The sequence below is a fragment of the Phocoena sinus genome, chromosome 3 (assembly GCF_008692025.1).
Source record: "Phocoena sinus isolate mPhoSin1 chromosome 3, mPhoSin1.pri, whole genome shotgun sequence".
Classification (NCBI taxonomy): Eukaryota; Metazoa; Chordata; class Mammalia; order Artiodactyla; family Phocoenidae; genus Phocoena; species Phocoena sinus.
The window spans coordinates 45,850,031-45,875,640 of NC_045765.1; the positions used below are offsets into that span (position 1 = coordinate 45,850,031).

The following is a 25,610-nucleotide window of genomic DNA, read 5'->3' on the forward strand; positions in this document are numbered from 1 at the left end:
CAACCCGGGCTTTGGCCCCAACCTTGGCTACCAGCTCTTTCAGCTTTGGTGAACCTGTGCCCTCCCCTTCTGGAAGCAGAATCCAGTTCTGAGCTTGCTTTCAAACTAAGGTGCGGCTCTTAATCCTGGTCTTCCTACTGTTGTGCGTGGCTAACCAGGGATTGGATCCTATTCAACTGAGTCCCTCTCTTTTATCCCTTGTTTGGTCAGAGATAGTCTTTTCAATGGTCTATTCCCTTCATCTGTCTCTTGAATGTTACCCTTAGTCTCTCGGTGCACTGGCCCACTCCACCCCTCTGGTTGTTTTAACCATCAAGAGCGTACACATATTTCAATTAAACGACCAATTTAAGATATTCAGAATTTTGTACATTTATCAATAAGCAATGCAAATATGCTTCATTTAGACTCTAAAGTTTAGAGTAAGCATGATATCTTCATATCAGTAAAGTATGTAAAATATCACCTAAGGAATTAAAGTCCAAACCCTTGAGTAAGAAAGCAAATGAAAAATGTTAGTTTTATTGGTGAATTAGATTTTAGTTTCAGGTTTGATTCCTTTAAATACCAGCAATCAAAAAATCTGAACATGTAAGTATAGGCAGACTTCAAACCAGGCAGAGAAGGTAAGATTTAAATTCTAGTGATACCTTAAATATTTTTACAAATGGCTTTCAAAAGCGGGAGCGGAATCTCTTGTTTGTTTGGGTAGATGGGAGAAGAACAAACCAGAACACAATTCAAGGATCTGCTAACTGCAAAAAGTTCCAGAATTGCTTATATCCACGTTATGGACAGAAATGGCAGGTAAAAGACAAACCCTGTTACTCTGTTCTTTTAAGAGATTTTCCAAATTCTATGCTTTTTTTTTTTTTTTGCTGTGTTAGGGTTTGCTAAATTATAGAGTCGTCTTGAACATGTACTCATTACTCTGTCACATGGCACTGGATATCTACAATGATCTGGATTCAAACCTGGCTTGTGGAGGTACAAGAGGGGTTGGAAACAAATGACAACCAAGACACTCTGATTTTACTATTACTATTCATAAGACTGGAGAGAAACAGCAAATACTGGCTACAAACAATAAGCAAAAGACACAAATACAAACAGCAGTTAACATTTCTGAAATTCTAGACTTAAGTTCTAAAAGGATGTTAAAACTCAGGACACTATTACATTTAATCATGATGTCAGTCACCTCAAAGACAGAAATCTAGCTCCTAAGAAATTGCTTTGTTTTAATAACAGACAGGCATTTTTCATGTAAACTGATGGGCAGAGTTCTACCAAAAGAAGAGCAACACTTGCAGTTTATGGAGCCAACAAGAAAGGTGGTTCAAAGTCTTCCACTCCAACAGATGCCCTACACATAGGCTTTGCTTCTTTTTTTTTTGGCTTTGCTTCTTATAAATATTTAAACTGTTTAGAATGTAGGAGTGGGTTAAAAATGGTTTTTCACTTTTGCAATTTTTATCTTGTTTGTTTAAAATGGTGTGCTAAATGTTTCAATTTCACATCAACTAGTCCTAACTTTGGAAAACCTGTGTATTTTTTTCCCTCGCCCTTGGAAGTACAGATACAGAACTATAAGCTTTCAATGTCAGACATACTTGCTTTTCAAAAGGAAGTATTTCTGGGCCAAAACCTGTGACCAGCTATCATAAATAATACACCCACAGAACTTAGGTTGTATAAATGTGATGCTTCTAAATTCTCTTACGTAATAGTTTGAGGTGGCCTAAAGAGTTAAATGCTGTCACTGTCATCAATATTTATTGTACAGCAATAGGGTACATGGCAGTAAGCATTAGCTTTGTTTCACTAAAACATCTACAATTATTGATGTCCTTTTGGAAGCACTCTTATCACTTCTATGAATTCTTTTCCATTGGTTATAATAAATTTTTCTTGCGGAGTAAAGATGAACAGCAGCTTCTCAAATATGAGAAAGACTGTCAATTCCCAGCTGACCCTTGCTAAAATACAATGGGAAAGAAAAAAAAAAATTCACTGCTAAATCAACAGTCTTAAGGGAAGCTGTCAATCATTCCTTTTTGTAATTTGTCCTGAACAGTTTGCCTCAAGCTCATTTAAAAGGCTACATAAAATCGCTGAGTCAGCATTTTGCCTTTTATCTGGCAAACTTGTCACTCACTGGTAATCAGACATAGCAGTTTAGGACAGATTCCATGGGAAATACACTAAATGACTGAAAGTTAAAACAGAGCTTAATGGTAGAGAAATACTCAGAAACAGGGACAGATAGGGATCACAGAAGAGACAGAGGATTCTCATTATGTTGGCTGATGATGAAGAGCTCTTTTCTTACCTACTTACCCTAAACAAAAAGGCTGACTAAAAACATCAAATGTATCACCAATAGCGTTCTGTATAATATGGGGCTGGCTGGTAGGATTTCACAAACCTGCTCAGCCATCAGACTCCTGATAAGATTGTGCCCGAGAGGAATGGTGCTTTCTTATTAAAAGCCAGAGATCCGACTGCCATCTGGGGGGCAAAGACAGGGAATAGAGAATTACAAGTGAGAACAAGCTTGTCTAGTTACTACCGTTACCCCAGAAGCCTCTTGACCTGCTGTTAGGAGAGCACACACAACATTCTCTCCCTACTTCCTTTCTACTCCCTCTCCAAAGAGCCATGCCAAACAGGCTCCAGCACTTCTCATGTAAATGCCAACTTTACCCCTTTACCTCCTGGAGAAGGAACAGTCCAGATGCAAATCTCCTAAAACAAGATGGTAATTAAGTTTTGGGGCTACTTTACAGTTCAATTCAATAGATATTTATTTAATTCCAAGAATATCTCATATCTGCAAGAAAGCTTAAAAGCACAATCTTTTCTTCTTTTTGATTCTGCCTAACTAAAAGCTCTGCTGCATCCGTGTATCTACAAAGGCCATCAGTTTCAAAGGAAGAATTCTGTCGAGCCAAAAGGTTAAGATTTCTAGTGTGCAACAATTTCCAGTTCCACAGCATAAAATGTTAAAAAACTTGAAATTTTAACCTCTGGGGCTAGACAGTGTTCTTCCTTCTATTTACTTTCTCAATCAATCACTGGAAAAACTCAGACCATTGGGAACATATATATCTTTCCGATTTTGAGAGTCTTCTGCAAAAGTCATTGCTTCATATACACTATAAAACAGAAGGTTTTCTTCTTCCTTTTTGCAGTACTCTCCCCGGGCCAGGGAATCCCTCACAGAGGGATTGCACTGAGCCAGCAGAACCTGGATGCCAATGGCTTCATAATCTCTGCGAACTTCTTTCAGTGTATGGATCCCTGCTGTATCTAAAAATTGTATTGCACTACAGTCAACCACTATGGTATGGAACTCTAAGGGATCATGGGAAAGTTGCACTGAAACTTCATCCCGGATTCCACTGAGAGTTGCTGTTTCCTTTTTGATCTTTTTCTTTACTGCCTTCTTCTGAGCTGCCTTTACTAAGACTGGGTTGAGAGTTTTTTTGTATAAGGAAGATTTAAAATATTCTTTGTTTATGTAGTAGAGAGGGGCTACAAAGCGGAAAATCTTGATGCCTGACTTAGCCTGAAGGTTCTTGTAGGCAGACATGGATTCAAAGATTTCAGACTCTTCCACCACACCAAGCAATGAAGTCTCTGGCTTCTGAGTACGGAGGATGACACAAAACAGAGAAAAACAAACCCCAACGAGCAGGCCTATTTCAGTACTTATCAGTGCAGAGGACAGCATAGTAACAAACCAGATAACTGTATCCATTCTGCTAATCCTCCACATCTCGGGCAGATCCTTAAATTTACGTAGGGCTCCCCGGAGATTCACAATAGTGATCACACCAAGGACACTTTTCTGAAGGGAATAGAATAAAGGAGCTATTACCAAGAGGACCAACAAAAGAACCAGAGCTGTCACCACACCAGAAAGCTGACTTTGACAGCCTGTGGATTCTTTAACCAATGTTTTTGCAAGAGCTGCACTAGTAGCAAAGCAGTGGAAGAAGGAAGGAATGATATTGCAAAAGCCGATGGCATACATTTCCTGATTAGCTTTGACTGTGTAGCCATGTTTCTTGGCAAACATCTCAGAAAGCGATACAGTAATAGCGAACCCAATGATAGAAATAGCTATTGCATCTACAGCCACATTAGGAATTAAGTTCCAGTCCGGTGCTTTGGGTGGCAAAAACCCAGTGGGAATATGTCCAGCAATACTGGTATTGTATTTCTCATTTAGTTTTCCAAAATGAGAGACTAATGTGGCTGCCACAACAACAAAGAGTTCAGTAGGAATAGGTGCCTTAAGTTTGGACTTGAGGCGCTCATTGAGTTCTTTGGTTGGCAAAAGAACCAAAAGGCACAAAAGGCTGGTGATGAGATCACAGATATTGGTCTTATGGATGTTTCTGAAGATATGTATCCAAGTAGTGATGAGTGATCCCACACCACTACTCCGAGGAAGGCTGAGTCCAAGGAGATACTTGGCCTGAGATGTAAGAACTGTGAAGGAGGCACCAGTGACAAATCCACTCAGCAAGGCATCTGAGAGGTAGACTGAAACAAAGCCCACTTGAAAGAAGCCCATCGCTACCTGGAAGGAAGGATATACAGGTGTTAAATATAAATGGAAAAGAGCTTCTAAATCCTGTATTCCCCTGGTATCTCTTTGTGTGAAGACATACCGTCAGAGCACCACAGAATGTCAGAGCTAGAAAAAAAACACAATCATTTATCAGTCCTCTCATTTTACAAAGAGAGGTCTCATTTTACTGACACTCAGAGGGCTAAGCAACTTGCCCTTACTGACTAGCCCAGACAAGAGCTTAGGATTCCTACCTTCTTGCACAATGTTTCTTAAACTTGAATAAGGCTCAGATCGCTTTGAAAAAGAAAAAAATTTCTCAAGGATCCATGAGAAATGATAAAAACACAAGTTGGAAAAATTCTCATTTAAAAAACATGTATTTTTCTTTAAATTACATATCATTACTGTAAAAGTAAAGTTTTAACTGATAAAACAAAAAACTAGATTCACATCAAAATAGAATCACACTTTAAAAATTATTATAGAATTCTTTAATCTAACTTCAAACTGAGAGACTATTTTCATCCAGTGCATATGTGCTTATGCCATACTGCCTCCCATGTTAATTCTATATCCTCAAAGATATAACATTTTCTTTCTTTTTCCTCTTCCCAATAATTCCTCAGAATTCTATTGCACCCTTCCTCATTCTTGGTGAGGCATACTAACAAAAAAGCACAAATGAACTCTGAGGAGCACAACTCTTCTGCACACCAGTCCCTTCTCCCTCTCCTTCTATCCAAGCACCTAGTAAAGTGAACTACTCTTCCCCCTCCTACATTGGTTCCACATGTCTGTGACAGAGAAGAGGTTTAATGTGGGCGCTGACTCCTGAATGCCAAAAGGCAGAGGCATGATGAAAATGGCAGATTAGTGGATTCTATGGGAGACCCAAAAGAATTTCATTTCTAATCCTTCTCCTGGCTGATAGCATGAAATAGTGGTCCCCAACTTCTTCCTTTCCCAGCAGTCCAGGAAAACTACTATCTTTAGTGAGAGTCACTCATTAGAGCAGCAATTCTAGAACAAGGGGGGAAGTCATCTGTAGTCTGAAAAACTCTTGCACTCTTCCTCTCCCAACCCCCATTCTGTTGTCCTCCTCCCTGTTAGTGCTGACTCTGCCAATAACCAACCACAAGTAACTTCAAGCAAATCTGATAGCTCTCGACATACAAAATTAAGAAGTTGTACTAGGTGGTCTGAGGTCCCTTTCTGGTCTGAATTTTTACAATCAAATAATTGAATTCTGGCTGACTGAAATTCATGGGTTAAGAGGCTGCCTAGGGTTGAGAAAATAGAAGCAGCCTTATCTTACCTGTGGAGTCAAACCAGGGTTTAAATTTTGGCTCTACCTCTTCCATATCCTGAGCATTCAATAAAAGATAGCTTTAATTATTATGATTGCTAAGTTCCCTTACAGATCTGAGATCTCATGCATAGTGATTTCTTTTGCCAGAAACAACCACTTATTCCACTGTTTCTTACCTGATAAACTCCAGCCATAAAGGTTACAGTGCTGCCAACTATAATTGCATAGCAACTTTTGTCACATATCTTGCCTGATGGCTGGCTTAATGATGTGCTCTCATTTGAAACCACTCCTAAAGAAGCGGCAACATGGGCAGTGTCATAGCCAGCTTTGTATAGTTCTCGGTCAACTACTTCACCAATCATAAGGCACAGTACTCCAAAAATGCCCACAGAAATGTGACGGGAGGTACCCAGTAGGAAATAAATGAAGCTGGCAAAAAAAGATGTGTACAGACCATAGACAGGTTCTTGGCCAGCCAGGAGAGAATAAGCAATGGATTGGGGCACCAATAAGATGCCCACAATCAAGCCAGACATCACATCTCCTAAAATGTTTTTCTTCAGATTATATTTTGGGAGCCACTGCAAAACAGGAAGGAAGGCGAAAATGATATTTCTGGCTTTGTTTGAACTGCACTGGCAACTCTTCTCTAGTTTTTTGATGACAAATTGCTTGAAGTTAGTATCCGGTTTCTCTTGAGGCTCCAAATGGATCCTAGCATGAGGTCTGCATTGATCATTGGTCTCAAATTGCTGGAAGTCATTACATGATTCCTCTTCATGCTCCAGATGGATCCTAGATGGAGGACTGTATTGGCCATCTTGCTCTTTATTTTTCAAAGACATTTCTGGAGATAGATGTTTCAGCCTCCTACCCCAGAGAAAATACGAGGGTTAACTGATTAAGTAATTCTCAGTACTCACACATTTTAACAGTCCTACTTGTCATTCATGAGAGTTAAGAGGAGTTCACTTGGGGGTAGTATCTTATATTCACTTTCCTTAGTTGAGCCTCATTTGTCTTGATCCAGGAAAAAAGAATCAGACCAAGTTAAAGCAAATAAGTCACTGAGCACAGGACTTCCCAAAAGTATAAACTATCAAGGATTCTTCTCCATCTCTGCCTGGCTCCTCCTGAAATTTTTTTCCCCAGAAACGGTACTGGGGTAGCCTGTCTCCTCCTTTCTATATGCTACTAACAGTCTTATTTTCAGATTTTTCACGTCCATGAATACTGCAGAAGAGGATCTGGTCTCAAACCTTGACACCTACCTTACCTGCAAAAGTCCCTGAAACAAGGAAGATGGTTTTTTTGTTTTTGTTTTTTCAGGGGGTGGGTCCTTTTTAAGATAACCTACTAGCTGTTGAAAATAAACAGAAAGAAAATGTGACTGACAGAGTAAAGGTATGTTTTGAGAAAAAAAAAAAACTAGCACAGAATGCATTTGTGTCTTTGAACAACATGCTCTGGTTTGGTAGCAAAGAAAAGAGAGAAGCTGATAAGCGACTGCTGAAGGAAAGAAACATCAACAGCATGCAGTAGGCTGATGGGGCAAGCGTCTGATCTCTGAAAGGTTTTGTTCTATTCTACTTTGTTCTAGTATAGAGTCATATCTGCCCTAAGGGCAGGATCTATATTCATGCAAAGAAAGATTCGCTTTACTATCCTAAGTATACACTCTAAAACATAAGCTGAATAGAGGAATAATGTTGCCCAACACTTCAACTAGGAGGAGATCCAGGTGATACTGCATCTCCGGATCCTAAACTATAAAACTACTGCCATAAGACCTACCGCTAAGAACTACAGGAAAACAAAGAAGGTAAAAATAAGCAAAAAGAGAGGAGGGACAACAAAAAATAAGTCTTGTAATAAGAGTAAAAGAGAAGGAAAAAGAAACAGACCTTCAGAGGAACAGAGTGTAAACTGCCAAACACTTCACAAATCAGTGGCTTTGTGTTGGCTGTTTGCTTAGTTTAGAATGGCCATCCAACTCTCTATCAAGACCCCAATCATTTTTAAAACCCAGTTAAAATGCTCTCTCTTCTTCAAAGCACTGACCCCAGCCCAAATGAATCTGTGTCCCATAGTACTTCACGCCTCTGTTACAGTACTAATCATACTTTTGTATTAGTTAAGGAAGAGTCTCTCCAGGTCCTGGAGGAAAGGACATCTTGTTCATCATTGTAATCATCGACAACGTATGGTAACTCTGAGGTATCAGGCTTACAAAATATTTGAATGAAGGAAATAATAAATGAATAAACAAATTTATGACTGTGGCCAATAAGAGATAAAATATATTAGACAAAGGACTCGGGTAGTTTCCTGCCTCAGAACTGACAGAAGGATAGGCTCTTGTGAGGTTCTATAAGCCTAATGTTGCCAAGGTCTCATAATCCAGGACCCATGACCCATTCAAGAACACAATATTTGTAAAAGTAACCCACATTAATTTTGTTTAGGATAAAAGGGCTATAGCTGGTCATCCCACTGAACAAGAGTAAAACAGTAGTTACACTGATGGTCTTGTTAAATAGATAAGGAAGAAAAGAACATTTAGATTTAGATGACCACTTACCCTGGATAAGTCAATCAGATTGGTGAATACACACAGCAGCTCTTCATTCCTCAGTGCAACTGGTCTATAACTCTCTTCTCACTTCCTACTTTCACGCCAAGCTAGTTTGAGTGCATTCCTTATGTCCTTCTATTTTGGAATAGTTCTTAGTGAGTTCTGGGCCAAAACGCTTTTCCAAACCTAAAAGAGGCATAAGAAAAAACTAACAAAATTCAAATCTCACCCTATATGGCAGCTAGCTGGAAAGTAAAAAGATAAAAATTAATACTAGAAAGTGCAACAGGATGATGGAAACTGTAAGAAAGAACTGAAATGTAATACTAAAAGTGAAAAACGTGGTAACAGAGGTAAAGAATGCCTCTGACAGGACCATCAAACCTGACAGAGCCAAAGAGAGAATCAATGAAATTGAAGATAGGTCGATAGACATTACCCAAACTAAAACAGAAAAACAATTTTAAAAAAATGAAAAATAATAATTTAAGAGAAAATCCAAGAGCTGTGGGATGTATTAAACAAACTAACTTATGCATAATTAGAATCCCAAAAAGAGAAGACAGAGAATGGGTGGAAGGAATATTTGAAGACATAATAGCCAAGAATTTTCCAAAATTAATGACAGATACCAAACTATAGATCCAAGAATCTCTGAGAATACCAAGAAGGACAAATACAAAACCAAACCAAACAACACAGCACCACACACCTACACATATCATATTCAAACTGCTGAAAACAAAAGACAAAGATAAAATTCTAAAGACAGCCAAAGGAAAAAAAAGAAAAAACACACTACATACACAGGAACAAAGATATGAATTACAGCAGACTTCTTATTGGAAACCATACAAGCCAGAAGATGGAGTGATACCTTTATCACAGAAATATAACTGTCAACCCAGAATTCCATCCCCAGAGAAAATATTTTTTGAAGGATGAAGAAGAAATAAAAACTTTCTCAGACCAACACTAAGAGAATTTATTGCCAGCAGACCAGCACTACTACACACACACACACACACACACACACACACACACACACACACCCCAGACAAAAACTCAGGTCTACACAGTACACAACAAATAAAGTCTAAGAAATGGAACAAATGAAAACAATATTTATTTTTAACTAAAAAAATCTTTAATTGCTCTAAAAAAATAACTGTCTAACTCAAAAATAGAAATGCATTTTTACAGCACATGCAAAATAAAATGCACAAAACAAGAGCATAAAGAATGGTAGGGGGAATTAAGAATTGTAAGGTCTTATACTATATATGAAGTAATATAATACTATTTGACTGGGCATATACCCTGAGAAAACCAAAATTCAAAAAGAGTCATGTACCAAAATGTTCATTGCAGCTCTATTTACAATAGCCCGGAGATGGAAACAACCTAAGCGCCCATCATCGGATGAATGGATAAAGAAGATGTGGCACATATATATAATGGAATATTACTCAGCCTTAAAAAGAAATGAAATTGAGCTATTTGTAATGAGATGGATAGACCTAGAGTCTGTCATACAGAGTGAAGTAAGTCAGAAAGAAAAAGACAAATACCGTATGCTAACACATATATATGGAATTTAAGGGGAAAAAAATGTCATGAAGAACCTAGGGGTAAGACAGGAATAAAGCTGCAGACCTACTGGAGAACGGACTTGAGGATATGGGGAGGGGGAAGGGTGAGCTTTGACAGGGCAAGAGAGAGTCATGGACATATACACACTAACAAACATAGTAAGGTAGATAGCTAGAGGGAAGCAGCCGCAAGGCACAGGGATATTAGCTCGGTGCTTTGTGACAGCCTGGAGGGGTGGGATAGGGAGAGTGGGAGGGAGGGAGACGCAAGAGGGAAGACATATGGGAACATATGTACATGTATAACTGATTCACTTTGTTATAAAGCAGAAACTAACACACCATTGTAAAGCAATTATACCCCAATAAAGATGTTTAAAAAAAAAATACTATTTGAAGGTAGGCTCTGATTAAAGATGTACATTGTAAACTCAAGGGTAACCAATAAATGTTTTAAGATATAAATGATAAGCTAATTGTGGAGACAAAATAGAATCATAAAAAACTCTCAATTAACCCAAAAGAAGAATGAGACCCAAAACAGAACACATTGAAAACAGCTAGCAAGATGGTAGAATTTAATCCAAACATATTAAAAAAAACCACATTAAATGTGAATAGTCGGGGCTTCCCTGGTGGTGTGGTGGTTGGGAATTCGCCTGCCAATGCAGGGGACACGGGTTCGATCCCTGGTCCGGGAAGATCCCACATGCCAGGGAGCAACTAAGCCCGTGCGCTGCAACTACCGAGCCTGCGCTCTAGAGCCCGCGAGCCACAACTACTGAAGCCCGCGTGCTGCAACTACTGAAACCTGCGTGCCTAGAGCCTGTGCTCCGCAACAAGAGAAGCCACCGCAATGAGAAGCCCGTGCACTGCAACGAAGAGTAGCCCCTGCTCACCGCAACTAGAGAAAGCCCTTGCACAGCAACAAAAACCCAACGCAGCCAAAAATAAAATATTTTAAAAATGTGAATAGTCTAAACATGCCAATTAAACAGATTGCCAGATAAGATTTAAAAAATAAGACCCAACTATATGCTGTCTATAAGAAACCCACATTAAATATAAAGATATAGATAGATCATAATAAAGTGAAATGTCTTTACCAATTTAGTAATTCATTTAGCTTGTGTAAGTGACTGAGCCAGATAATAAAATCCAGATTTTAAGACTCCAAGAATAGCTCTTTTTTTGAGCATGTTACTATTCCTATCACCTACCTAATTAGCTTTCTCTAACTTCAGGTACTTCTAAACACTTTGAAATTCAGTTATCCTACACATCCCAGTTTCCCCTACCTGCTACCCAAAATGACCTGGCACTGACATCTACAAACTTGTGCCCAACTCTCCTTTCTCTATACTCATGGCCATAGTCCTTTTCCATCTCCAGCTCTCAAAAAATTAGGTATTCACTCACAAACAGTCCTAGAAGTGGAAATGATTTAGCCATCAGTCTGAATCCAAAAACCATCTATAGTCTTTTACTGATCCTAGTCACTCCTTAAAATTCTCCTCAAAACTACTTTTTTTCCCTTTTTTCAAGGCTACTTTAAAACCGCAAACAATATAAAACTACATTAAAAATTATCTTAAACTAAATTGTAGGTATGACCTCCATACAAATTAAGCTCCTTGAGAGCAAGCTCCATTCTGTTTCATCTTTGTACCCCCTGAAGTGTCCAAGTACATGCTTTCAAAAATAGAAATGAAAAATATTTGCTAACCAAATAACTGAAATACAGAAAAAGTAGGATGCAAAGCAATATTTATTTTCAGGTGGAAATATCTACTCTGGAACAAATTTTTCAAGTATCCCTTTTTGCACAAAAATCCTCTCATTCCCCCAAGCCTGTTACTGCTTTCAATTACAGTACTCACCAATTGCTTCATGAAAAATGAAGTTACAGTGTTTATCCTTGAAATACAGTCTATAGCCAGACTCCCATTTTCAGAAAGTTGGAATACATACTACATATTCCATGAAATTCAGTAAAATAGGATTCTCCTGTATCATCTAGGGTAGTTTCTCCCTTTATCAACATTGATAATTGAGAGTGAAGAAGAGAAAGGTTCAAGAAGAAAACACTTGAACCTTCCACATTACATTGCAGGAACTGGAGGAAAAAAATCAACAAAACATTTGAAAAATACATTTACATATTCATATATTAAAGTATAATGGCAGTGCAGGCAACACAAAAAGGAAAAACATTTCTATACTTTTTTCTTTAATTAGGCACATGCAGTGTGACTGCTTAGAAAGCTGTCTTATCCTGGTGACTAAACAGCAGCACTGGCACTGTTTCCCGTGTGAATTACGGAGAGTCTAAGAGAACTGAACTAAAAGAGAGGGATATCCCTTCTATGTAAGCCTGACAGCGGTCAGCCAACTTCTTTTGGAAATTTTGCAGATATAAGAGAAACAATGTCTACTTTTGGTAAGTAATTACAGCATATAATTTTAACCAATAATGCATATGAAACAGTTTTGCAATTTGTGAAACTGAAATGCCTTTTTGGAAGGCAACAGTGTTCAGAGATTGGTAAAGTCTGCCTCTGAAACATAACGATTCCATATTCATGCTCTGCTCTGTGTATGTATGCCACAACTCCCTGCTACATAGAACTGAAGCTGCCAACTACTAGGATCAGAGCATCTAAGCAGGGAAGAAATCTGCAAGAGACAGAGCAGTTTAGAAAGGCTTCCAGGGAACAACATATCTCACCTGGGATCTGAAGTCTGGGTCGGAGATGAAAGAATGAGGGAAGGACTTGGAAAACGGATGAGGGAAAAGAAAACACAACTAGCAATAGTTCTGGGGTTGGAGGGAAAGAATGAGAAATAGTATGATACGTTTAGAGCACCAGATGCATATGGAAGATCAATGAGAGAGAAAGTGGCAAAGGTGCCTAGGGGAGATTCTGGAAGGCTTTTATGCCAGGTTAAGAAAGGCAGACTTTCACCTGCAGACAGTGCATAGGCGCTGAAGGTTTTCGAGAAAAATCACTTACTGTATCACTCATTTGACAATAATTATCTTATTACATCTTCTGGTCTGTTATGTTATTCAATTCTTTTTCAAGCAAGCAAGTAATATTTTCCTTTTTTGCCCTTTATGAATAAAAATTTTAAAAAAAATTAGCTTAAGATTTTTTTTTATTTTTATAAATTTATTTATTTATTTATTTTTGGCTGCATTGGGTCTTCGTTGCTGCACGCGGGCTTTCTCTAGTTGCAGCGAGCGGGGGCTACACTTCATTGAGGTGCGCGGGTTTCTCTCACTGTAGTGACTTCTCTTGCTGTGGAGCACAGGCTCTAGGTGCGCAGGCTTCAGTAGTTGTGGCTCGTGGGCTCTAAAGTGCAAGCTCAGTAGTTGTGGTACACGGGCTTAGTTGCTCTGCGGCATGTGGGATGTGGGATCTTCCCGGAACAGGGATCGAACCTGTATCCCCTGCATTGGCAGGTGGATTCTTAACCACTGTGCCACCAGGGAAGTCCCTAAGATTATTTTAGAAAAAAAACTAAACTAAACCATAAACAGGTAAAACCAAGACAGAGTCTCCATTTACACTGTTCCATCTGATCCTCCAACTCACTGTTGTCAGACAAGTTCAGGGAAGATAACAGCATTGTAAGGCCCGGGAAGCTAAGGATGAGCAAAGGCTTCTGTATCCATCTCCATCCCACTTACAGGTGCTTGCAACCAGGACAGCTGGAGCCCAGGCCACTGTTCCTTCGCCCTAGACTAGGAAGTTAATACTGTGAGAGGACTGCCCCCCGCCAGAAATGAAAATTCAGACCCATCTTTGTTCCGTGAAGTGCCAACAAGCCTTCCAAGGATGGATTGGTTAACTTTCTAGGTGAGCTCCTAGAGACTGGGTACTGGCCTGCTTATTACTGTAAGCTAACCACTGTGCTAGACACAATGCATCAGAACCTAGACTACAAATCTAGGAGTCAATATTTCTTTTCCTTATCCCCACCCGACTCCCACATACAGTCCATCAGTAAGTCCTGTCTTCCCTGCCTTGAGTAATAAATCCATCCTCTCCCCACTGCCCAGAGTATCTGGAATCCAATCACTTCTCACTACCCTCCACCATCAGATCTCACATGGGCTACTCCAATAGCTTATAATACCTGAACCCTGCCCACCTCTCCACCCTCATTTCCTACTGGCCTTCTTGCTGTTCCTGGAACATGGCAAGTTGATTCCCTTCTTAGGGTCTTTGCACTTGCTCAAGTTCTCTGCCTGGAACAATCACACCCTCAGATCTCTGCAGGCCTTTTCTCATCCTTCATGCCTCAGCTTATATATCCTCTCCATACAATGGCCTTCCTTGACCATCCCAAATAAAATAATACTGCCACTCCATCATTCCCTAAACCCTCATCTAGCTTTATTTTCTTCACAGCATTTTCATAGAGACTTTTGAAAATTATATTATGTATTTAAACTTTTTAAAAACTATTATTTATAGTCTTTCTCATATCTACTGTATCCCCAGTACCAAGAACAATGCTTAGCACATAGTAGGAGATCAGTAAATTCTTACGAAAATGAATAAGAAACTCAGTTTCTACCCACAATCAGTGGGTTAAGACAGATTTATAAACAGATAAATTATAACATTCTAAGTGCCATAACAGAGGTTTGGCATACTCTGAGAGAGCAGAGAATAGGCTGTAGGCCAATGTGTGGAAGTTGCAAAGTAAGAAAAGAAAGGAAACTCAGGCAAGTGGAGGGTCCCAGGAAAACCCAAGACCCAGGAAGAAGTCACCTAGATTGCCAGATTCCTGGGGTGAAACTGCATTAGGTAAGACTGGAGTGAGGGACTTCCCTGGTGGCACAGTAGTTAAGAATCCACCTGCCAATGCAGGGGACACGGATTCAATCCCTGGTCTGGGAAGACCCCACTTGCTGTGGAGCAACTAAGCCTGTGCGCCACAACTACTGAGCCTGCACCCTAGAGCCCGTGTGCTGCAACTACTGAGCCCACATGCAGCAACTACTGAGCCCGCATGCTGCAACTACTGAAGCCCGCGTGCCTAGAGCCTGTGCTCCGCAGCAAGAGAAGCCACCGCAATGAGAAGCCCACTCACCGCAACAAAGAGTAGCCCCCACTCGCCGCAACTAAAGAGAGCCTGCATGCTGCAATGAAGACCCAACGCAGCCAAAAATAAAATTAAAAAAAAAAAAAAAAGACCGAGTGAAAGACCAGTTTCTTATGTAATCCCTTGTCAGCCTGGACTTCATCCTGTAAACTATAGCTGACAAAGGCATAAATTCCAAGACAGGGCAGGAACGGAGGTTTGACATTTCAGTGGTGCAATTAGACACAAGATGGTGCTTAAAGGAGATGGACACGTCTAACATGAATTCTGTTAGGTGGACCACACAAAAGGATAGTGCATGAGAATATGGAGGAGGAAATGGAAAGATAAGAAGCAACAAAAAGTTTGACTTATATTTCATAGGTTTGAGATTTCTATTAGATATCCAAATGAGAATGTCCAGTAGGCAATTAGAAATGGGGGTGTCAAGCATAGGAGAGAAGCCAAAATTGAAAAAATAAATGGGGAAGGGAAGAGCATATAGGTCATCAGCGCATAAATAGTATCTCATTTTTCTCTGAATTCCCATTGTTTAGATGCTCAATAAATGTCAGATGAATGTATGCTTTATCTTCCCAACTAGATTAAAAATTATTCAAGGAGATATTTTCTGCTTTTTGTGAACTCTCACAGCACCCTGCATAGAACTGGGCACCCAGGAGGCACTTAGTAAGTCTTCTGTTGATGCATAGAGTGGTTTCTATTTTTAAAAGTTATTTTAACAAAAAAAAATTTTTTTTCAAAAAGAATTAACTGACTTTTGAAAGATAATTAATACATTGCGCTGGGAATGTAAAATGGTACAAACACTGTAGAAACCAGTTCGGTAGTTCCTCAAACTGTTAAACGGAATTACTATATGACCCAGCAATTACACTCTTAGGTATACCCTCAAAAGAACTGAAAACAGGGATCAAACAAATACTTGTACACAAACGTTCATAATAGTGTTATTCACAATAGTCAAAAGGTGGAAACAATCCAAGTATCCATCAACAGATGAATGGAAAAAAAATTATGGTCTAAGCCACACAATGAAATATTATTTAGCCATTTGAAAGAAATGAAGTTCAGGGATTTCCCTGGTGGTCCAGTGGTTAAGACTCCATGCTCCCAATGCAGGGGGTCCGGGTTCAATCCCTGGTCAAGGAACTAGATCCCACAGGCCGCAACTAAAAAAGATCCCGCATGCCACAACTAAAGACCCAACGCAGCCAAATAAATAAATATTTAAAAATAAATAAATAAAAGAAATGAAGTTCTGATACTCTTCATCTACAACACTGATGAGTGAAAGAAGCCAGACACAAAAGGACAAATATTATATAATTCCACTTATATTAAATATCTAGAATAGGCAAATTCATAGAGACAGAAAATAGATTAGAGGTTACCAGGGACCGGGAGGAATGGAGAGTTATTGCCTAATTGTTATAGACTTGCTGTTTCAAGTTTTGGGAATAGATAGCAGTGATGGTTACAAAACATTGAGAATGTACTTAATGCTACTGAACTGTACCTTTAAAATGGTTAAAATGGCCAATATTATGTTATATATATATTTTAACATACAGAAAGCCAGGAGAGAAAGCATAGTATTGCAAGGTTCTTACACTATACATGAAATGGTATAATGTCACTTGAAGGCAAACTGTGATAGTTAAAGATGCATACTATATTGGGACTTCCCTGGTGGTGCAGTGGTTAAGAATCCGCCTGCCAATGCAGGGGACACGGGTTCGAGCCCTGGTCGGGGAAGATCCCACATGCCACGGAGCAACTAAGCCCAAGCGCTACAACTACGGAGCCTGTGAGCTACAACTACTGAGCCTGCATGCCACAACTACTGAAGTCCACGTGCCTAGAGCCTGTGTTCCGCAAGAGAAGCCACCACAATGAGAAGCCCGCGCACCACAACGAAGAGCAGCCTCTGCTCGCTGCAACTAGAGAAAGCCTGCATGCAGCAATGAATACCCAACGCAGCCACAAATAAATAAATAAATTTTTAAAAAGATGCATACTATAAATTCTAATGCAATCCCATTAATAACGAAGAGTTATGGCTAATAAACAATGGAGATAAAATGGAATTACAGAAAATACTAAATAATCCAAAAGAAGACAGAGAAGGGGATATAAACAGCTACTATATAAAATAACCTCAATCTAAGGTTTGCGGAAAACTTGAGAAGTTTTTTTTTTTTTTTGGCTGCACTGGGTCTTTGTTGCTGCGCGCAGGCTTTCTCTAGTTGCAGAGAGAAGGGGCTGCTCTCCGTTGCGGTGCACAGGCTTCTCATTGCGGTGGTTTCTCTTGCTGCGGAGCACAGGCTCTAGGCGCGCGGGCTTCAGTAGTTGTGGCAGGCGGGCTCAGTAGATGTAGTACACGGGCTTAACTGCTCTGCAGCATGTGGGATCTTCCCGGACCAGGGCTCGAACCTGTGTCCCCTGCATTGGCAGGCGGATTCTTAACCACTGCACCACCAGGGAAGTCCCGAGAAGTCTTAGCATTAACCTAATATTAATGTGAACAAGTCATCTACCAAAAAAATCTCTTCTCCTAAGTGGAAAATTCCAGTTAAACTAGGCTGGAATAGGTGTGGACTATATAGTTCGGAAATAATTTTCCAGTACTCACACAGCTTATAAGCAGTAGAACCATGATGAGAATCAAGACCTGTCTGATTCAAACCTACTCTCTGTCTCTGGACTGCTTATTTTGAAACTTTTCAAATATTCAGAAAAGTTGAAAGAATGATACATGGAACACTTATTCACAATTCACCCATTTAACAATATACCAATTGTTAATGTTTTGCTACATCTGCACTACTTCTGCACTCTTCATACACTCAGGTTGGTTTGTTTGGGGTTTTTTTTTTTCCCTCAACTATTTGAAAGTTGACGACATACTTCAGCCTTAAACACTGAATTGAACCAATGTTTTTAACCACCATCCCATGATGCTTCTTCTTCAAAAGAAGCATTCTGTAACAACATGGCATCAAACCATTTGGATACACTCTTCAAAAATCTGCAATGGCTCTCCACCTCCTACTGAAATATAGTCAAATAACTTTAGTATAGTCTTCTCTCTGTGAATGAGCCTGCAACTGCCTTTCTCTTGCTTCTTTTCATGCACCAGTGTTCCAATCACCAGTCCATGAAAATACTAATAAGCATCCTTTGCCCTTTGGGACCCTTGCTCATGTTGTTCCTTCAGTTGGGGATGTCTTTCCCTTCTATCTCCATCTATCTTGGTCCTTTTTCTAATCTCTTAAGTCCCACCTCAAATGACATAGGAGAAGGGGGCTGAAACTTCTTAGGCTATGCTTCCCCAACACATGACATATAGCTATTTAGCACTCAAGTTTACATGTGTCTCAAACGAGAGTACCACTTTAGGGCAGACACCAAGTCATCCTCGTGTCTACATAACCCAGAACCTAACACAATGCCTCCCACTTGCTATGTATGGTTACAGATCTATGTTTATTGAAATGAACAAACAGGTGAAGTTTCAAGTTAATATAATGAAGCCAAAAAAATATTCCTTGTTTTCCAGTTATCACAAATGATTAACAACGCCCATTTATTTCTGTGATGCAAAAAGAAGAACTACCACAAGGCTTATATCAGTAGTAAAAGCACTACGATATATTTTTTCTTGTATAAAGCCCAATATAAGACAAAATAATAAAATACCCAAGAGGAAAATAGCTTAATGTAAAACCATGGTAAAATAATTAAATAGTTTCTTGCATAGTAATTCACTGCTTTCAAAAAGATTTCATCTAAATAAAAAAACCAAAAAGATAAAGAAAAAAAGAAAAAAATTTTAATAAAATTTTAAAAAAGATTTCATCTACGTCTCCCACTTGCCTCCTTAGTAAATCTGAGAATCAGAGTATGAATTCCTACTTTCCAGTATGAAAAACATCAAAGTTTAGTCACTTGCTCAACTGGTAGGACCAGATTCTCAGTCCTCATCTTCCAATTTCCAAGCTTAGATCTCTTCTAAAATACCACACGACCCCCAAATTTATTTCCTTGCTAAGAGCTCTTAGGAGCTAGTTCAAAGCAATAATTTTATGGCCAAGTGCTCACCTCATTTCTGAGCCTATTATTAATTTTAATATTTAATACAGTTCATAGTTGTATTCCCAGTACCTTGAAACATGTAGAGCACCTAATAAGTGCTTAACAAATATTTGTTGAGTGAACGGACGAATAACAGTTTAAGAGCTATGTGGTAAAGGGCTTCCCTGGCGGTGCAGTGGTTAAGAATCCACTTGCCAATGCAGGGGACACAGGTTCGATCCCTGGTCCGGGAAGATCCCACATGCTGTGGAGAAACTAAGACCGTGTCACAACTACTGAGCCTGTGCTCTAGAACCTGCGAGCCACAACTACTGAGCCCGCATGCCACAACTACTGAAGCCCACGTGCCTAGAGTCCATGCTCCACAACAAGAGAAGCCACTGCAATGAGAAGTCCAGCACCACAGCAAAGAGTAGCCCCCACTCATTGCAACTAGAGAAAAGCCCACACACAGCAACGAACACCCAAGAATGGGAGGGAGGGAGGGAGGAAAGAAGGGAGAGAAAGAAAGAAAGAATCCGCCTGCCAATGCAGGAGACTTGGGTTTGAGCCCTGGTCAGGAAAGATCCCACATGCCGCAGAGCAGCTAAGTCCGTGCACCACAACTACTGAACCTGCGCTCTAGAGCCCGCGAGCCACAACTACTGAAGCCTGTGCACCTAGAGCCCGTGCTCCACAACGAGAGAAGCCACCGCAGTGAAAAGCCGGTGCACCGCAATGAAGAGTAGCCCCTGCTCACCGCAACTCGAGAACGCCCGCGCGCAGCAACAAAGACCCAACGCAGCCACAAAAAAAAAAAAAAAAAAAAGAAAGAATAAAATTTTTAAATATATATTTAAAAAATCTTTAAAAAGAAAAGAGCTATGTGGTGAAGAAAAATCAGTTACTCCTCCCCCTCCACCCCCATACACCATAACCAAGTTTGTGTCAAGAAATTAGTCTGGGGCTTCCCTGGGGGCGCAGTGGTTAAGAATCTGCCTGCCAATCCAAGGGACACAGGTTCAAGCCCTGGCCTGGGAAGAGCCCACATTCCGCAGAGCAACTAAGCCCGTGTACCACAACTACTGAGCCTGTGCTCTAGAGCCCGCAAGCCACAACTACTGAGCCCACGTGCCACAACTACTGAAGCCTGCACACCTAGAGCCCGTGCTCCGCAACAAGAGAAGCCACCGCAATGAGGAGCCTGCGCACCACAACAAAGAGTAGCCCCCGCTCACCTCAACTAGAGAAAGCCTGCGCACAGCACCAAAGACCCAACACAGCCAAAAATAAATAAATTTATAAAAACAAATAAACCAAAAAAAATATTAAAAAAAAAGAGAAAGAAATTAGTCTGGCAATCATCTACCTGGGGGTTTATAATCATTAAAAGTAATATCAATGCATAAAATGATCCCTAGTGAATCTAATCTAGTCACCAAATCCCTGAATAGGTCATCTCTAGATCTTCCTCCAGGAGGCAGCAAATTATAGTACAATACAATGATATCAAACATGAAGATCTGTTAAAATGCAGATTCTCAGACAAATCCAGGGATGAGATCCAAGACTGCTCCCTGGGTGATTCTGAGTCAGTGGGCTGAGGGCCTATTTGGAGAATCACTAGGTATGTTCTGGAGTCAGACAGATCTCTATTCAGATCCCAGCTAAACTGTTCAACAGCTGTATGGCACTGACTGAAAAATTTCATTTTACTCAGCGTTAATTTCTCACCTGTAAAATGGGGATAACATTACTCAACTTGCAGTGCTGTTTTAAAACTAACCCAAGTAAAGTACCTAGCACAGCGCCTGGCACATAGCATTTGCTCAGTAAATGACAGCTACTAGTCTCCGTCCCTTGAGATTACTGAAGAAAAAAAAAGGGGGCTTATTTCTTGCCAACAGCTTTGGCCCGCCATTTCTTCTTTTTTTTTTTTTTTTTGCGGTACGCGCGGGCCTCTCACTGTTGTGGCCTCTCCCGTTGCGGAGCACAGGCTCCGGACGCGCAGGCTCAGCGGCCATGGCTCACGGGCCCAGCCGCTCCGCGGCATGTGGGATCTTCCCGGACCGGGGCACGAACCCGCGTCCCCTGCATCGGCAGGCGGACTCTCAACCACTGCGCCACCGGGGAAGCCCCCTCCATTTCTTCTTGACTCAACTTTCAAAGACAAGAACTTCTGCTTAACCCAATACTGGATATCACATTAGTTCCAGATTTCACATAAAAAGCCTCAGGGACAAGGAGGAAAAAGGTACTAGAATGAGTGCCAGAAAGGAGTTTAAGTCCTGAATGCGTCTAACTCATCGTGATCCCCAATCTGTGCAAGGAAGGGCCCAGCCTAATAGTCTATGAGTTTGGTAAAGCTGGGTACAAGTCCTAGTTCTGCAAATGACTTGCTGTGTAATTTTCGGCAACGCTCTGTCCCTCTGTGTCCTTTCAGTGTCTCCATCTATCCAGTGAAAGAATTTCAACTTAAGTCTATGAGTCTTGAAAAACTAAAGGTCCTGATTTGTACTTAACCAGGTGTGTGGTTTAAAAAACCAAGGTAATCAAGTCCTCTCTCCTGCCCAAGCCTCAGTTCCCCCATCAGTCTAAGGTGGTGGTGGCGGCTCTTATCTCCTTGGTCCTGCTGCCAGATATCTGGGTTCGAGAAGGCGCTACGAGGACTCTGGCGGAAGAGCCGCACCGTTACCAGCGGGGTGCGGGGCACCCGGCGCGAAGTGTTGGGTGGAGGGTGGGCAGCCCTCTGCCGTCGGAGTTGGGTCGGGATCACCCGGGTTGGGGGAATGGGGCTTTGACGCTGGCCCTGCCTCCGCTCCTGCCGACAGAGGAAATAACTCCTACGCACACCCACCTCGCACGGCCCAGCTACGACCGCCCACGGCTACCGTTGGTGCGCGCTTCCTCCCACCACACCTGGGTCAGAGGCGAGGACGACCCCAAGAGGGGCCCGCTGACCACGGGAAGGCCGGCACCGCTGTCTCCCCCGCGTCTCGAGTCCCTCCCCTCTCCTCACCTCTGGAGTCTGGGCCGCCCCGTGCGACCTGGATCCAAGGCGCGTCCTCTGCCGCTGCGGGGCTGAGGGGACAGGGTGGCGCGGGCAGAGGCAGACCACTCCCGGGCCGGCCTCCCTTTAACCCCCCAGCCCCCTTGCCCGCCCATCGTCCGGCCCCTGGAGGAGGCGGGGCCCAGGGGAGCTGCGAGAAGGAACCTGCGGGGAGGTGCTGAAGGCGACTCTAACCGCGAAAGTTCAGTATGCACAGTCACGTGGCACCGCGGAAGAACGACGCGGCTGTCAGCCAATGACGCGGCCAGGACAGGCAAGGGTGCTGCCCCCTGGCCGCTTTCCTCCTTGCGATTGGCTGCCCTGTACAGACGGAGCCACGCGTCCCTTACGGAGATTCCTCCTGACCTTTGTACGGCGATGAATCATCTTCGAAGTAGGCAGATTGCTGGTTCTCTGCCTTAACCCCGAGGGTATTGCGAGGAATCAGTATCAAGGGAAACGCGGAAATGATCTAACGAGGGCTGTAAACTGCTCTTTGTTTGCGAGGGGTATCGTCTTCATCTTCGATTCCTTAGGACCCGCGTTCCCACCCACCCTCCTTTATTGATAGAGAAATGGAGTCCCTGAATGGGAAAAGGTCTGCTAGAAAGTTAGAGGGGCTCTTGCCCCAGTGTAACTTACTTTCCACCAAAGTTCCCAATAGCCAGAGGCTCTTTTTAAGATGTAAAAGAAAATATAAAAATAAATATGAAATTCCAATCCTCGTTTAAAGTCCTCAGTGGCTTTCCTTGACATTTACAGATAATATCAAATTTCTCCCTATGCCCCCAAGCCCTGAATGCTCTGGGCCCCGGCCCATTACGCCTCACGCTCCTCACGTGGCATCTCTCCCTCCCTCAGCCCTCTCCCACCCATCCTGGCCTCCTTTGCTTGCCAAGCTTGTTCTCTTTCCGGACCTGAAAACTTGTTCCAGTACCTGGTCTCTACTTGTCTCTCAGGTCTCAGGCTAAACCCCCAACTGCCCTTTCCTCAGCGACTTCCTGCTAGTCACTTCCTAGCAGGTAGTCTTGATTTAATTATCTGCCACGAACTGGGCACTATCCGATATAGAGTATATGTTAATTTGTTCACTTTTCCTCTTGTACTGCCTGCGGAGGCCCACAGATGACGATAGGATAGATGGGAGTGGAAGAGAACCGATGAAGGAAGCAACATGGTTAACTTCCTTTTCTTCCCTTTCCCATGAACTTCTTCACAGTCGTTTAAGGAACTCCCTTTCTTAACCTGAGATGAGCCTCAGATTCTGTCACCCACCAGATTCAGAACTTCCAAAGTCACAAGCCATATCAGAATCAGAACACCTGGGTTCTAATCCTGGTGCTGTCCCTTACCACTGGGGACAAATCACTTAATTGACGTTCTTACCTTTCCAAGGGTAATTAATGGCCCCACACTCAGAGTCCTGGAGGGGATCAAGTAAAACGATGGGTGTTAAAGTACTTTGTCAACTCCCTATAAGCTGCAAAACAAGCAGAATGACAACAGTTGACGGTTTCTGGATATTTATTTCTGGATGCACAAAACTTCACATTTATTATATTAAGCCTCACAGAAGCTTTTGAGGAGGTGCTATATTGTGAATCTCCCTTTATAGTTGAGGAAATGAGACTCAGAGATGTTAGGTGACTTGTCCAAGTTAATAAATGACAATAGCGTGATTTTAACCCAGTTACATCTGCCTGCAAAGCCCACTGTTAACCTCTACACTCCCTGTGTTAGTCAAATGTAAGAATCTATCCCCATCCTTGCATGTAACAGACACCACTAAAGACTGGCTTAATTTAATAATGGCTATCATTTTCTCTCTCTTATTCCATACATTCTGATCTACTTTACAGATGAGGAAACTGCATCTTGGAATATTGTTACTTAACAAGGTCACTCAACCGACAAGTAGTGGATTTTGAGGTGGGACAGAGACGGGTTTTCTTACTCGTAGGTGTCAGTCATTGGTGCCTCTCTCCCTCCCAATTCAGCATCCCAGGCTGCTATTTAATGTTGTAGTCCCCCTACCTTCCCAATACATATCCCCAGGGACCTCATAGAGCTAGATTTTGGTCTGCCACTCCTACCTTACCTTCATCATGCTCCAGTTCTCTGCAGCAGGAACCTAAGGTGTGAAACAGATAGCCAAATCCCTGCTAATGGAGAGCTGGCTAAATAATAATCTGCTTTTCCTCAATAACAGTACGTCAGCAGCCAGACAGCCAGAACCCAGATCTCTTCACCCCTCCCAACTAAGCCTGGGCATTTTCCCTCCTGTTGGTCTCAGGGTTCACAGAGGTGACTGGCAGCTAGAGGGTTACATATTGTAGCCATTACTCTGTCCCAAACTGCTTTCCAAAGAGTAACTAATGATGTGTTAACTAGGGATGTTATGGGCCAGCAAAGAAGTCATCTCAGGTTAGAGACCACTTCAGGATTCACTTCCTCAGCCCTTCCTGACTACCCACTCTTCTCAGGAAGGACAGGTCACCTCCTCTGAGACCCCATTATTGAGTGGACTGTTCCGATTTGCTATTTGGGATTCATTTCCGCTGCTATAGCTAGTTTTTAATTTAACTTGATTTTTGGGACTTCCCTGGCAGTCCAGTGGTTAAGACTCCATGCTACCAAAGAAGGGGGTGCGGGTTCGATCCCTGGTCAGGGAACTAAGATCCCATAACCCACATGCCATGTAGTGTGGCCGAAAAAAAAAAAAAAAAACTTGATTTTTCTTAGAAATAGGTAACATGTGCAAGTAAACAAATTCAAAATATCAAAGAGTTTACAATTAAAAGTAAATCTCCCTCCCATACTATCCATTCTTACCCAAGCATCCCCTTCTGGAGGCAAACACAGCACCAGTTTCCTGTGTTGCCTTCCGGGTTAGTCTGTACCAGCAGTTCTCAACCCTGCTGCACATCAGAATCTCTTGGGGAAGTTTTAAAAGATAAATATATTTTGGCCTCATCCCCAGATATTATGACTGAATTGGTATAGAGTGGGCTCAGGCATTGATATGTTTTAAAAGCCCTCCAGAAGATTCTAATGTAACCTAGGGCTGACAAACCAGTGATCTATGCATGTACAAGACTCCCCCAATCAATCAATCTTTCTCTCTCTCTTTCTCTCATATATATGCTTTTTAAAAAAAATAAAATAGGCATTCAATATATCCTATTCTATACTCTTAAAAATTAATAATATTAAACCTTAAAACTTGTTCCATCTGAGTGCATAAAGAGCTTCTTTATGGCTATCTACTGCTAAGTAACAAATCACTCCAAAACTTAGTGGCT

General features: G+C 41.5%; 1 protein-coding gene across 1 annotated transcript; it reads right to left on the reverse strand.

The window, feature by feature from the left end:
- Nucleotides 1-1,015: 1,015 nt before the first annotated feature.
- Nucleotides 1,016-22,472, reverse strand: SLC26A2 (solute carrier family 26 member 2). Its single transcript, XM_032628592.1, has 4 exons — nt 22,279-22,472; nt 8,479-8,658; nt 6,071-6,767; nt 1,016-4,591 (listed from the first exon to the last, which is right to left on the reverse strand). The coding sequence occupies exons 3-4, from the start codon at nt 6,740-6,742 to the stop codon at nt 3,071-3,073; spliced, it is 2,193 nt and encodes a 730-aa protein (XP_032484483.1). The 5' UTR covers nt 6,743-6,767; nt 8,479-8,658; nt 22,279-22,472; the 3' UTR covers nt 1,016-3,070.
- Nucleotides 22,473-25,610: the final 3,138 nt, after the last annotated feature.